This window comes from Cherax quadricarinatus, chromosome 53 (genome assembly GCF_038502225.1).
Source record: "Cherax quadricarinatus isolate ZL_2023a chromosome 53, ASM3850222v1, whole genome shotgun sequence".
Lineage (NCBI taxonomy): Eukaryota > Metazoa > Arthropoda > Malacostraca > Decapoda > Parastacidae > Cherax > Cherax quadricarinatus.
This window is the reverse complement of record NC_091344.1, coordinates 17,676,753-17,692,462: the sequence shown is the minus strand read 5'-3', so window position 1 is coordinate 17,692,462 and position 15,710 is coordinate 17,676,753. Positions and strand designations below refer to the sequence as shown.

General features: G+C 42.7%; 1 protein-coding gene across 2 annotated transcripts in view; it reads left to right on the top strand.

Annotated features, from left to right (window-relative positions):
* The window catches only part of Glo1 (Glyoxalase 1), a 104,024-nt gene extending 91,330 nt beyond the window's left edge, over window positions 1–12,694 (top strand). For both annotated transcript variants that reach the window (XM_053781441.2, XM_053781443.2), the window contains exon 6: window positions 10,096–12,694. In XM_053781441.2, coding sequence (XP_053637416.2) covers window positions 10,096–10,196 — 101 coding nt within the window. In that variant the 3' untranslated portion in view covers window positions 10,197–12,694. The remainder of the gene's footprint in view (window positions 1–10,095) is intronic.
* Window positions 12,695–15,710: the final 3,016 nt, after the last annotated feature.

Genomic DNA, 15,710 nt, shown 5'->3' with positions numbered 1-15,710 from the left:
GAAGAAAAGAAAATAAAAATAAAAAAAAGAAAAAAAAAGGGGGGACCGGGGAGGGATAGTTCCTAGGAGGGATGAAAGGGCCAGAAATCTCCCTCCGCGCCCAAGAGGACTCGACACCGCTAGTAGCGCAGATGCAGCATGGAACCCGTGCCATACCCTACCCTTCATGCCAGTAAACCAGCAATCTGGGATAGCAACCTCACATCTGCCGAGCTACCTCGGTGGACAAAAGAGAGGGCGGCCGGATATCCGCCACAAAGCATACCTCCTTCAGCCACCACCCCCGGAATCCGAAAGGTGGCTTCCAGAGCTACACCCGTCGCCCAAAAGACACCCAAAGCTACTCCGGGATACTGGAGAGGGATCGGGACATCCCTAGGCAATCCAGATTCCACGGCAAACTACGCCACCGCCAAGAAACCTCAACGGAATGGGATGGACCCCGGTGTCCTTTCTCCTACCTAGGAACTAGCGCGCCTGTGGGAGAAATCCCAAAGGACAAAAAGAGGAAGGGCAAAAGGGAGGAGTGGGGAGGAGGAGGAGGAAAGGAAAAAGGGGAGGATGGGGAGGATGGGATAGGGGAGGGGAGATTGGGGGGTAATTAGGTTCGGTCTGAGGAAGAAGACCGATAGGTCTAATTCCTCAGACCAAGAGCCTCTTCACCACGCCAAGGAGCCCCCCTTGAAGAGGTTTTCTATCCCAGACTTTGCCTTTCTTGTTTCATCCTTACCACCACCACTTCTGTTACTTGGTGATTTTAATGCCCACCATTTCCTCTGGGGGGGGTTCTCATTGTGACTCACGTGGCATTCAGTTGGAGGCTTTTCTCGCCTCTCACCCCCTCCATGTTTTAAATACGGGTATTCCCACCCATTTTGATCCTCGTACTCATACTCTCTCTTGCATCGATCTATCAGTCTGCTCTTCCTCCACTGCACTAGACTTCACCTGGTCTGTTCTACCAGACTTACATGACAGCGATCATTTTCCGATCATTCTTACTTCTCCTTCCTATTCACCACCTTTCCGTAGCCCTCGCTGGCAATTTGATCGGGCAAATTGGGATCTTTACTCACACCTCACTGCTTTTAGTGAGGTTCCTTCTTCATCCTCCATTGATGAGCTCCTACACATCTTCTCGACGTCAGTTTATACCGCAGCTTCTCATTCTATACCCCAAACCTCAGGCAAGCATTCTCAGAAGTGCGTGCCTTGGTGGTCTCCCGCTTGTGCTCGTGCAGTACGTTTGAAACGTGCTGCATGGGGCAGGTACCGGTACAATAGAACCGCTGAGAGACTTCTTGATTTTAAGCAGAAGCGTGCGATCGCTCGCCGTGTCATCCGTGAACCTAAACGCACTTGTTGGCGAGACTGTTTCCACCATCACCTCTGCTTCTTCTATGAGTGCAGTCTGGAAAAAAGTGAGGAAATTGAGTGGTAAATACTCTCCTGACCCAGCTCCTGTTCTACGGGTCGCTGGTGTTGATGTAGCAAACCCTCTCGACGTTGCCATTGAACTTGGCACACATCTGGTCCGTATTTCCCGAGGGCTTCATTTATGCCCCTCGTTTCTTTCCTCAAAGTCTGCCAGAGAGTTAGTGCCCTTGGACTTTTCTTCTCTCAGAGAAGAACAGTATAATGTGCCTTTTACACTTCAAGAACTGGAGGCAATGCTCTCAGCTTGCCGATCATCTGCAGCTGGGCCTGACGACATTCATATTCGTATGTTACAACATTTACATCGGTCAGCCCTTGTAGTCCTCTTACACCTCTTCAATCTTATTTGGGCACAAGGAGTTCTTCCCCAGCTGTGGAAATCTGCCATTGTTCTCCCTTTCCGCAAACCGGGTACTACAGGACATGATGCCTCCCACTATCGCCCCATCGCTCTTACTAGTGCAGTTTGCAATGTGATGGAACGTCTCGTAAATCGACGTTTAATGTGGTATTTAGAGACACACAACAGTCTCTCCGCTAGTCAATATGGCTTTCGTAAGGGTCGTTCTACCATAGACCCCTTACTACGCTTGGATACGTATGTTCGTAATGCCTTTGCGAATAATCACTCAGTTATTGCCATATTTTTTGACCTTGAGAAGGCATATGACACAACTTGGAGGTATAATATTTTGGCCCAGGCCCATTCCTTAGGCCTCCGAGGCAATCTACCATCCTTCCTTAACCCTTTGAGGGTCGACAGGCCCTCTCCGAAACTCGTTCTCAGGGTCGGCCAAATTTAAAAAAAAAAAAAATTATTTTCTCTTATGAAAAGATAGAGAATCTTTTCCCGATCATAAAGACACCAAAAGTTTGAAATTTGATAGAAAACTTACGGAATTATGCTCTCGCAAAGTTAGCGGTCTCGGCGATGTTTACGCATAGGCGATTTTGCCCACTTTAAGCCCCATTTTCGGCCAATTTCACTGTACTAGTCGACAAAAAACATGAATATTTCGCTAGAACTCCATTTTTTCTATCGAATGAGTGCAAGAAACCACCCATTTATGAAATTCAACTATCCAGTACAGTGGTCAGAATTTAGCAATTTTGCCAATTTCACACAAATTTCAAAAGATGCCAATTTCCGAATAGGGTCCAGAATAAACAAGAATGACATTCCTGGCACTAAAATGACATTTCCTCTAGTCATTAGTCACGTCTCAAGGCCCCTCTTATATTCTTTTGCTTTCCACTTTGAATTTTTATTTTCACAAAAAATATAAGATTTACTGTTATGCAGACTACTGCATTAGTGTAAAAAATGGTATAAATATTATTGGTGCACTTGTGAAAGAATATTAGACTCGCCAGTTGACGTGTATTGCACGCTTGGCACGATTTGTTTACTTTTGAAGTTTGGTAAAAATCGAACATTTCTGATACTTTGAGCTCAATTTCAAGGCACCTTTCATTGTAAAACCAGTCAAAATCATCTCAATTTCTGTAATATGTCTTCCATTCTATAAAATGAGACCAAGAAAACTAGAATACAACAATAAATACCATACGAAAATACACTGCAAAGTCGCCGATTTATTAAAAAAAAATGGTCAAAGTTTTTTTTTTCTCATTATGCACTGTGTGCTGCAGGATTTTTTTTAGACTGTGCACACTGACCACATAGACCCATTCTTTCATGTGAAGGCCTACCAGCTTTCTCCCACTAGATTTGAGGCCGCTAGAATTTATGAGTACTAGTACGTCAAAAACCCCTATGCGTAAGACGTACTAGTACGACCAAAACCCTCAAAGGGTTAAGAACTTTTTAACTGACAGACATTTCCGTGTTCGAGTCAATAATGTTCTTTCCCCGGACTTCGTCCAAGCTGAAGGTGTCCCTCAGGGATGTGTTCTAAGCACAACACTTTTTCTCCTTGCTATAAATGATTTGGCCTCTGTTCTTCCACCCAATATTTGGTCATCACTCTATGTTGATGACTTCGCTATTGCTTGTGCAGGCGCTGACTGTCATCTTATTGCAGTTTCTCTTCAGCATGCGGTCGACCGTGTTTCCACTTGGGCCACCACACATGGGTTTAAATTTTCAAGTACCAAAACTCACCAAATTACTTTCACTAGACGCTCTGTTATCTCCGATCATCCTTTGTATCTCTATGGCTCCCGTATCCCCGAACGTGATAGTCAGGTTTCTAGGCCTTCTCTTTGACCGTCGGTTATCCTGGAAACCTCACATAACCTCTCTGAAGGCAACTTGTCACAACCGGCTAAACCTTCTTAAAACCCTTGCTCATCTTTCCTGGGGAGCTGATCGTCGAACTCTGCTTCACCTACATTCAGCCCTCGTTTTATCGAAACTCGATTATGGTGACCAAATTTATTCCGCGGCCTCTCCTGCTACTCTCTCTAGCCTTAACTCTATCCATCACCAAGGATTACGTTTGTGCCTTGGTGCTTTTCGCTCTTCCCCTGTTGAGAGCCTCTATGCAGAAGCGAATGTTCCATCCTTGTCTGATCGCCGTGATGCCCATTGCCTTCGCTACTATGTACGCTCTCACGATCTACACAATCCTTCCATTTATAGAATGGTCACCGATATTAGTAGACATTCTTTATTCGTTCGCCGCCCCTGTTTGCTCCGTCCCTTTTCTCTTCGCCTACATTCACTCTTGTCTTCCCTTCAGTTACCACCTTTATATGTTAATGTAGCATCTCACTTTTCCCTACCCCCCTGGGAAGTTCCAGCTGTTCGGGTCTGTTCTTTCTCACTCCCTTGCTCGAAAGCTCAACTGCCTACGGTGGCTTCCCGCTCTCTTTTTCTTGATCACTTTCACTCCCATTCATGCCACCGCTGTGTACACAGATGGCTCTAAGTCTTCAGACGGCGTCGGATTCGCAGCAGTGTTTCCGGACAGCGTCGTGCGGGGACATTTACTATCTTCAGCTAGGATTTTTACTGCTGAACTGTATGCCATTCTTGCAGCACTTATTCGTATCGCATCTATGCCTGTGTCATCATTTGTAGTAGTCTCAGACTCCCTTAGTGCTCTACAGGCTATACGAAAATTTGATACATCTCATCCCCTAGTTCTCCGTATCCAACTTTGGCTACGCCGTATCTCTACCAAACATAAAGATATTGTTTTTTGTTGGGTCCCTGGTCATGTCGACGTACAGGGCAATGAACAGGCAGACACTGCTGCGCGGTCAGCAGTACATGACCTACCAATTTCCTATCAAGGTGTTCCATTTCTGGACTATTTTGCTGCAATAGCTACCCACCTTCGCACCCATTGGCAACAACGTTGGTCAACTCTGCTCGGTAACAAACTTCATTCTATTAAACCGAGCATAGGTTACTGGCCGTCTTCTTGTCATCAGTGCCGAGGTTGGGAGACCACTCTCTCCCGCCTTCGCATTGGTCACACTCGTCTTACTCATGGGTATCTCATGGAGAGGCACCCTGTTCCTCTCTGTGAGCAGTGTCAAGTTCCAGTATCGATTAGCCACATTCTGTTAGACTGCCCTCTCTATCAACGAGCACGCAGAATTTACCTCCAACGTCGTCTTCGTTCTACTACTCTCTCTTTACCTTCCCTTCTTGCTGATGGACCCTCCTTTAATCCTGACTCTCTCATTGACTTCTTGACAATGACTGATTTACTCCACAAACTCTGATGATACTTTTCGCACTCCCCTCAGCCCTTTCTAGTTCAGTCTCTTGCTGCCCTTTACCCTTTCACCATCCACTGCCCCGCTGTTATCCCTAACCTATTACTCATCCATCTCCCTTTTGCCACCTGATGCCCTCGCTTCCTTCCTGCCCTGCAGCGCTGTATAGTCCTTGTGGCTTAGCGCTTCTTTTTGATTATAATATGTAATATACTCCACCACCCTTCCTGTTGACCCTGTCAGTGTGGAATAATTTATAGCCTTGTATGTGACATTCAGAGGGCATCTCTCTATCTTTCAGATTGAGCCAGGTCTCTGTTATAGCAATATCTGTTTCCTGCACTTGCAATTAATCTTAGCTCATCTATCTTATTTCTTACACTCCTGCTATTAGTATAGTAAACCTTAAGGGAGCTTGTCCTCTGCTGTCCCCCTTTGTTTGCTGACCTGATCTATTGTCTTTATTTATAACTTCATGCTGAATGCCTTTTATACATTTACTGTTTCCAACCCTAGTGTTGCAACCTGCTTGTTTCCCACACACACCCATACCTCTATCTTCTACTAGTTTAAAATCATAGGCATTTCACCAATGGCCTTCTCAATTGAGTTTGCAAGTGCTACCACCCCATCCCTTGCATACATATCATGCTTGCCATAAAAGTTGTTCCAGTTGTCAATGAATGGGATTGCAAGTTCCTTGCAGTAACTGTCTAGCCAGCAATTTACACCAATTGCCCTAGACAACCATTCATTTCCTACTCCCCTTCTAGGCAAGATGCTACATATGATTGGGACCCCTCCCTTAGACTTAATGAAATCTATAGCTGACCTGTACTTACCTAGCAGCTCTTCTCTCCTACCCTTCCCAATATCATTTCCACCAGCACTGAGACAAATAATGGGCTTGTTCCCATTACCTGACATGATATTATCCAGCCTGTTAACTATGTCCCCAACACCAGCTCCAGGGAAGCGCACACTATCTCTCATCTTCTTATTCCTATTACAAAAAGCACGGTCAATATATCTTACCTGAGAGTCACCAACCACAAGAATGCGTTTACCTCTGTTAGCAGGGGCAGTAGTACCCTTACCTTCATTGGCCACTGAAGTACATTCATCCTGAAGAACAGAGAAGCGATTTCCTACCTTCAGATCTTCACTCTTAACTTTCCTTATTCTGGTTCTCCTCCCATTACTGGTTACTACTCGCCACTTACAGCAGGTGCTGGACTGCGCCTCACTGCTGGTAGCCGTTGCTACCTCCCCACCTACAGCCTCCTCACAGCGAGAGACAGACTGCACCTCACTGCTAGAAGCCTCATTCCCCACAACTCCAGCCACCTCACACTCTCTCCCAGACCCATTGAGGTGGACCTTCAGCCTCCTAATCTCCTCCTGGAGAAGCAAGACCCCTTCCTTCAACTCTCCAACCTCAATTTTTAAAACACTGCAGAAGCAAGCCATGTTTAGTAACTGTCCACGCTAATCCCCAAAGCAGCTCAGGGTCTGTGACCTCACGTGACGACTGAAGGGTGCTTTACACTACAGTTTTTAAACTGAAACATTGATACCCCTCCTTCAGAGTGCAGGCACTCTACTTCCCATCTCCAGGACTCGAGTCCAGCCTGCCGGTTTCCCCGAATCCCTTCATAAGTGTTACTTTGCTCACACTCCAACAGTACGTCAAGTATTAAAAACCATTTGTCTCCATTCACTCCTATCAAACACGCTCACGCATGCCCGCTGGAAGTCCAAGCCCCTCGCACACAAAACCTCCTTTACCCCCTCCCTCCAACCTTTCCTAGGCCGACCCCTACCCCGCCTTCCTTCCACTACAGACTGATACACTCTTGAAGTCATTCTGTATCGCTCCATTCTCTCTACATGTCCGAACCACCTCAACAACCCTTCCTCAGCCCTCTGGACAACAGTTTTGGTAATCCCGCACCTATGAATTCTCTGCATTATATTCACACCACACATTGCCCTCAGACATGACATCTCCACTGCCTCCAGCCTTCTCCTCACTGCAACATTCATCACCCATGCTTCACACCCATATAAGAGCGTTGGTAAAACTATACTCTCATACATTTCCCTCTTTGCCTCCAAGGACAAAGTTCTTTGTCTCCACAGACTCCTAAGTGCACTGCTCACCCTTTTCCCCTCATCAACTCTGATTCACCTCATCTATCATAGACCCATCCACTGACAGGTCCACTCCCAAATATCTGAATGCATTCACCTCCTCCATACTCTCTCCCTCCAATCTGATATCCAATCTTTCATCACCTAATCTTTTTGTTATCCTCATAACCTTACTCTTTCCTGTATTCACTTTTAATTTTCTTCTTTTGCATACCCTACCAAATTCATCCACCAACCTCTGCAACTTCCCTTCAGAATCTCCCAAGAGCACAGTGTCATCAGCAAAGAGCAACTGTGACAACTCCCACTTTATGTGTGATTCTTTAACTCCATGCCTCTTGCCAAGACCCTCGCATTTACTTCTCTTACAACCCCATCTATAAATATATTAAACAACCATGGTGACATCACACATCCTTGTCTAAATCCTACTTTTACTGGGAAATAATCTCCCTCTTTCCTACATACTCTAACTTGAGCCTCACTATCCTCGTAAAAACTCTTCACTGCTTTCGGTAACCTACCTCCTACACCATACACCTGCAACATCTGCAATATTGCCCCCTATCCACCCTGTCATACACCTTTTCCAAATCCATAAATGCCACAAAAACCTATTTAGCCTTATCTAAATACTGTTCACATATGTTTCACTGTAAACACCTGGTCCACACACCCTCTACCTTTCCTAAAGCCTCCTTGTTCATCTGCTATCCTATTCTCTGTCTTACTCTTAATTCTTTCAATAATAACTCTACCATACACTTTACCAGGTATACTCAACAGACTTATCCCCCTATAATTTTTGCACTCTTTTGTCCCCTTTGCCTTTATACAAAGGAACTATGCATGCTCTCTGCCAATCCCTAGGTACCTTACCCTCTTCCATACATTTATTAAATAATTGCACCAACCACTCCAAAACTATATCCCCACCTGCTTTTAACATTTCTATCTTTATTCCATCAATCCTGGCTGCCTTACCCCCTTTCATTTTACCTACTGCCTCACGAACTTACCCCACACTCACAACTGGCTTTTCCTCACTCCTACAAGATGTTATTCCTCCTTGCCCTATACACAAAATTACAGCTTCCCTATCTTCATCAACATTTAACAATTCCTCAAAATATTCCCTCCATCTTCCCAATGCCTCTAACTCTCCATTTAATAATTCTCCTCTCCTATTTTTAACTGACAAATCCATTTGTTCTCTAGGCTTCCTTATCTTGTTAATCTCACTCCAAAACTTTTTCTTATTTTCAACAAAATTTGTTGATAACATCTCGCCCACTCTCTCATTTGCTCTCTTTTTATATTGCTTCACCACTCTTAACCTCTCTTTTTCTCTATATACTCTTCCCTCCTTGCATCACTTCTATTTTGTAAAAACTATACTAACTTTTTCTCCCTTACTACTCTCTTTACATCATCATTCCACCAATCTTTCCTCTTCCCTCCCACACCCACTTTCCTGTAACCACAAACTTCTGCTGAACACACTACATTTTTAAACCTACCCCATACCTCTTTGACCCCATTGCCTATGCTCTCATTAGCCCATCTATCCTCCAATAGCTATTTATATCTTACCCTAACTGCCTCCTCTTTTAGTTTATAAACCTTCACCTCTCTTCCCTGATGCTTCTGTTCTCCTTGTATCCTATCTACCTTTTACTCTGTGTAGCTACAACTAAAAAGTGATCTGATATATCTGTGGCCCCTCTATAAACATGTACATCCTGAAGTCTACTCAACATTCTCTTATCTACCAATACATAATCCAACAAACTACTGTCATTTTGCCCTACATCATATCTTGTATACTTATTTATCCTCTTTTTTTTAAAATATGTATTACCTATAACTAAACCCCTTTCTTTACAAAGTTCAATCACAGGGCTCCCATTATCATTTACACCTGGCACCCCAAACTTACCTACCACACCCTCTCTAAAAGTTTCTCCTACTTTAGCATTTAGGTCCCCTACCACAATTACTCTCTCACTTGGTTCAAAGGTCCCTATACATTCACTTAACATCTCCCAAAATCTCTCTCCTCTACATTCCTCTCTTCTCCAGGTGCATACACGCTTACTATACCCACTTTTCGCATCCAACCTTTACTTTAATCCACATAATCCTTGAATTTACACATTCATATTCTCTTTTCTCCTTCCATAACTGATCCTTCAACATTATTGCTACCCCTTCCTTAGCTCTAACTCTCTCAGATACTCCAGATTTAATCCCATTTATTTCCCCCACCGAAACTCCCCTACCCCCTTCAGCTTTGTTTCGCTTAGGGCCAGGACATCCAACTTCTTTTCATTCATAACATCAGCAATGATCTGTTTCGTGTCATCCGCACTACATCCACGCACATTCAAGCATCCCAGTTTTATAAAGTTTTTCTTCTCTTTTTTTAGTAAATGTCTACAGGAGAAGGGGTTACTAGCCCATCGCATTATTGAAAACTTTAAATTATTTTATAATACAAGAATAATTTAGGTGTATTAATCTCTGATAGGGAGTTGGGGAAGGTAACTTTTCCTAAAGTGGGTTTCCTGTATCGTTTTTTTTTTTTTTTTTTTTCTCCTTAATCTCTGGTAGCATTATGGGGGCTCAAGTGTTGATATATCATCCAGAATATTGATATACGTACTCTGCTACATTGTATTTACAAATACTTCTTCTGATAGTGTTTCAGCAGTATATGCTCCTTATACTTTTAGTATTGTTATGTAAAGTTATTTTTATGAAATTTATTTAAACAGTGTTTTGAGTTAATGTTTTTTTTTTTTTTTCCAGGTAAAATGAAAAATATTGCATTTATTCAAGATCCAGATGGATATTGGATTGAAATTTTGAATCCTGGCGACATACTAAATGTAATAAAAACATCAGCATAAGTAATACAGTCGACCCTCAACTAACGGCGGCATTAAGTAATGGCAATTTCGTCTAACGGCGCTTTTTGCTGTAGAAAAATATGCCTTAACCAACGGCGAAAAACTTGACCAACAACGTTGGTCTGGAACGTGTCGATGTGCCCGGAGCATGGCTTGAGTGGGCCCAGCCACTCCAAGAGTCAGTGTGCCATTGTTTACAAGCTGTTGCTGTCGGTTTCTACACGTGCCTCCCATACATTTTGGATTATTCCACAATTTCTAGTGCTTGTAACTGCTAAATAAGCCACCATGGGTCCCAAGAAAGCTTCTAGTGCCAAGCCTGTGTTAAAAAGGGTGAGAATTACGATGGAAATGAAGAAGGAGATCATTGAAAAATACGAGAGTGGAGTGCGTATGGCTGAGTTGGAAAGGCAATACAACAAATCACATTCAACCATCAGTACTATCTTGGCAAACAGACAGGCAATCAAGGAAGCTGTTGTTGCGAAAGGTTCAAGTATGTTTTCAAAACGGAGACCACAAATAGTTGAAGAGGTAGAGAGACTGTTATTAGTATGGATAAACGAAAAACAATTATCAGGTGATAGTGTTTCTCAGTCTATAATCTGTGAAAAGGCAAGGAAGTTGTACAATGATCTCATTAAGAAAATGCCTCAAAATAGTGCTGCTGCTGATGAATTTAAAGCCAGCAAAGGCTGGTTTGAGAGATTTAAGATTCGTAGTGGCATACACAGTGTGGTAAGGCATAGTGAGGCAGCCAGTTCAGACAAAAATGTGACTGAAAAATATGTGAAGGACTTTAAGGAATACATAGAGACTGAAAACCTAAAACCTGAACAAGTGTTTAATTGTGACAAAACAGGCCTGTTTTGGAAGAAAATGCCAAACAGGACCTACATTACTCAGGAGGACAAGTCAATCCCAGGACATAAGCCTATGAAAGACAGACTGACATTAATGTTGTGTAGTAATGCTAGTGGTGATTGTAAAGTGAAGCCTTTATTGGTGTATCACTCTGAAACTCCCAGTGTGTTCAGGGAAAACAGTATCGTCAAGGATAATTTGTGTGTGCTGTGGAGATCAAACAGTAAGGCATGGGTCACTAGGGTATTTTTCTTGGACTGGTTTTATGGTGTGTTTGGCCCAACTGTGACAAAATACCTTCAGGAAAAGAAATTGCCACTCAGTTGTCTCCTGGTAATGGACGGTGCTTCTGCTCATCCTCACGACTTGCAAGAGGAAATTGCAGGGGAGTTTGGTTTCGTTAAGGTGAAGTTTTTGCCTCCTAATACAACTCTCCTCCAGCCCATGCACCAGCAGGTCATTTCAAACTTCAAAAAACTCTACACAAAAGCAGGGTTTCAGAAGTGCTTTGAAGTGACCTCAGACACTGAATTGACCCTAAGAGAGTTTCGGAAAGATCACTTCAATATCCTCAGTTGTGTAAACCTTATAGGCAAGGCTTGGGAGGGAGTGACTAAGAAGACCTTGAACTCTGTTTGGAGGAAACTGTGGCCAGAATGTGTAGAACAGAGGGATGTTGAAGGGTTTGGGGCTAACCCTCAGGAGGCTGTGCCAGTAGTGGAAGCTATTGTGTCATTGGGGAAGTCCTTGGGGTTGGAGGTTTGTGATGAGGATGTGGAAGAGTTGGTGCAGAACGACAAGGAAGAACTAACCACTGCAGACCTGCCAGAGGTTCAGGAGCAACAGCAACAGATCACACCTCAGGAATGTTCTTCAGAGCAGGATGAAGAGAGATGGAGGAAGATGACTTCATCAAGGATTAGGGAAATGTGTTCAATGTTTACGAAGGTGCAAGCATTTATCGAAGAATTTTATCCTGTCACTGAAGTTGCAAGCCGCATTGGCAACATGTACAATGACACACTTGTGTCCCATTTTAGGGAAATCCTAAGGGCACGTGAGAAACGGAGCTCTCTGGACAGCTATTTTGTGCGACAGGGGTCCAGCGACTCTCAAGCTGGTCCTAGTGGCATTAAAAAACCAAGGAGGGAGGTAACACCACCAAAGGACTTGGTACATGAAGTCCTTCTGGAAAGGGATTCTCCTTCCAAACAATAGACAATTCTGAATTTCCCCTTCTGCTGGCACATCACTCATCAACAACTCCACAATAAAGGTAAGTGACATTTAACTATTGTTTATTTTGCATGTCCCATTCCTTTCCATATAAGGAAATGTATATGTAATTTTTTTTTTTTTCAGACTTTGGGGTGTCAGGAGCGGATTAATTCTATTTCCATTATTTCTTATGGGGAAAATTAACTCGACCAGCGGCAATTTCGACCGACGGCAAGCCCTCTGGAACGGATTAATGCCGTTGGTTGAGGGTCCACTGTACAGTATTGATTTATAATTTTTCTTGATTTGTTTTCTATGCAACATTCTTGGGAATGTAATGTGGTCAATTTGAAAAGTAAATTTATTTTCCTTTACCTTTATAATTATTGTTGAATAAAACTAAGGTAAAGCTCGTCTATCATAAGAATTCTTTCAACCTATATTAAGAGCATTATTATTATTTATTATTATAATCAAGGGGGAAGCGCTAAACCCGGAGGATTATACAGAGCCTGGGGGGGGGGATGTGGAAGGCATTCAGGCTTAATTCGGGGAACTGGAGCATAGATCCAATTCCCTAAATCAAGAGCCCCTCACCAACATCAAGGAACCTACCTTGAGGGGAGTATATATTAAGAGCACCCAATTAAAAAAAAAAACTCCTACCAGTGATTTGTTGCTACGATCTTTAAATAATCACATTAACGCTAACTACTGCAAAATCCAGCTTTTGTTTACCATTCACTAGTAAGCAAAACAGTATGCCTTCATTATTTTTAATACATTCACTCTGAAGTAATAACTATGCCAGTGAAAGGCTCAGCTTCCAAGATATCTGAGCTACTCTCCCCTTTCCTACGATGTTTATAATCCACTAAAAGTTTTCCCCATTACCTAAATATCATAGTAATAGCTGCCTTTAGTTATGTAATACCTAACATTTATATGTAGTGGTAATAAGTATTATTTTAAACTTCTTAATCTTGATAAGGCAGCAGGATCAGAACAACATAGTTCCAAATATGACAAGTTTTCTGATAACTTTATTGGGTAGTTGAAATAGGTAAATAGGCAATTTCTTGTACTAAGTCATTAGATTTGAAAGAATGCTAGTGAAATATTATTATTATTATTACAATCAAGGGGGAAGCGCTAAACCCGGAGGATTATACAGCGCCTGGGGGGGATGTGGAAGGCATTCAGGCTTAATTCGGGGAACTGGAGCATAGATCCAATTCCCTAAATCAAGAGCCCCTCACCAACATCAAGGAACCTACCTTGAGGGGAGTATATATTAAGAGCACCCAATTAAAAAAAAAAACTCCTACCAGTGATTTGTTGCTACGATCTTTAAATAATCACATTAACGCTAACTACTGCAAAATCCAGCTTTTGTTTACCATTCACTAGTAAGCAAAACAGTATGCCTTCATTATTTTTAATACATTCACTCTGAAGTAATAACTATGCCAGTGAAAGGCTCAGCTTCCAAGATATCTGAGCTACTCTCCCCTTTCCTACGATGTTTATAATCCACTAAAAGTTTTCCCCATTACCTAAATATCATAGTAATAGCTGCCTTTAGTTATGTAATACCTAACATTTATATGTAGTGGTAATAAGTATTATTTTAAACTTCTTAATCTTGATAAGGCAGCAGGATCAGAACAACATAGTTCCAAATATGACAAGTTTTCTGATAACTTTATTGGGTAGTTGAAATAGGTAAATAGGCAATTTCTTGTACTAAGTCATTAGATTTGAAAGAATGCTAGTGAAATATTATTATTATTATTACAATCAAGGGGGAAGCGCTAAACCCGGAGGATTATACAGCGCCTGGGGGGGATGTGGAAGGCATTCAGGCTTAATTCGGGGAACTGGAGCATAGATCCAATTCCCTAAATCAAGAGCCCCTCACCAACATCAAGGAACCTTCCTTGAGGGGTGCTAGTGAAATAGCTCTGTTTAATGGACTGGAACAATGGAATTGGCCAAAAATAAGGTCGAGTGGATGAAATTGCCATTGTAAATATTGCCGAGACTGCTAACTCTGTGAGTGTAATTCCACAAGTTTTCCATCAAATTTCATACTTTTGGTTTATTACCTACGGAAAAAGTTCTTAAAGGATTTTTTTTTTTTTAATTTCTCTGACCCTGAGAGCAAGTTTCAAATCAGGGTTCCAACCCTGAAAGGGTTAATCCACTTGAATAACTATGTTGACAATTTATTTTATTTATTATTTTTATTATCACACCGGCCGATTCCCACCAAGGCAGGGTGGCCCGAAAAAGAAAAACTTTCACCATCATTCACTCCATCACTGTCTTGCCAGAAGGGTGCTTTACACTACAGTTTTTAAACTGCAACATTAACACCCCTCCTTCAGAGTGCAGGCACTGTACTTCCCATCTCCAGGACTCAAGTCCGGCCTGCCGGTTTCCCTGAATCCCTTCATAAATGTTACTTTGCTCACACTCCAACAGCACGTCAAGTATTAAAAACCATTTGTCTCCATTCACTCCTATCAAACACGCTCACGCATGCCTGCTGGAAGTCCAAGCCCCTCGCACACAAAACCTCCTTTACCCCCTCCCTCCAACCCTTCCTAGGCCGACCCCTACCCCGCCTTCCTTCCACTACAGACTGATACACTCTTGAAGTCATTCTGTTTCGCTCCATTCTCTCTACATGTCCAAACCACCTCAACAACCCTTCCTCAGCCCTCTGGACAACAGTTTTGGTAATCCCGCACCTCCTCCTAACTTCCAAACTACGAATTCTCTGCATTATATTCACACCACACATTGCCCTCAGACATGACATCTCCACTGCCTCCAGCCTTCTCCTCGCTGCAACATTCATCACCCACGCTTCACACCCATATAAGAGCGTTGGTAAAACTATACTCTCATACATTCCCCTCTTTGCCTCCAAGGACAAAGTTCTTTGTCTCCACAGACTCCTAAGTGCACCACTCACTCTTTTTCCCTCATCAATTCTATGATTCACCTCATCTTTCATAGACCCATCCGCTGACACGTCCACTCCCAAATATCTGAATACGTTCACCTCCTCCATACTCTCTCCCTCCAATCTGATATTCAATCTTTCATCACCTAATCTTTTTGTTATCCTCATAACCTTACTCTTTCCTGTATTCACCTTTAATTTTCTTCTTTTGCACACCCTACCAAATTCATCCACCAATCTCTGCAACTTCTCTTCAGAATCTCCCAAGAGCACAGTGTCATCAGCAAAGAGCAGCTGTGACAACTCCCACTTTGTGTGTGATTCTTTATCTTTTAACTCCACGCCTCTTGCCAAGACCCTCGCATTTACTTCTCTTACAACCCCATCTATAAATATATTAAACAACCACGGTGACATCACACATCCTTGTCTAAGGCCTACTTTTACTGGGAAAAAAT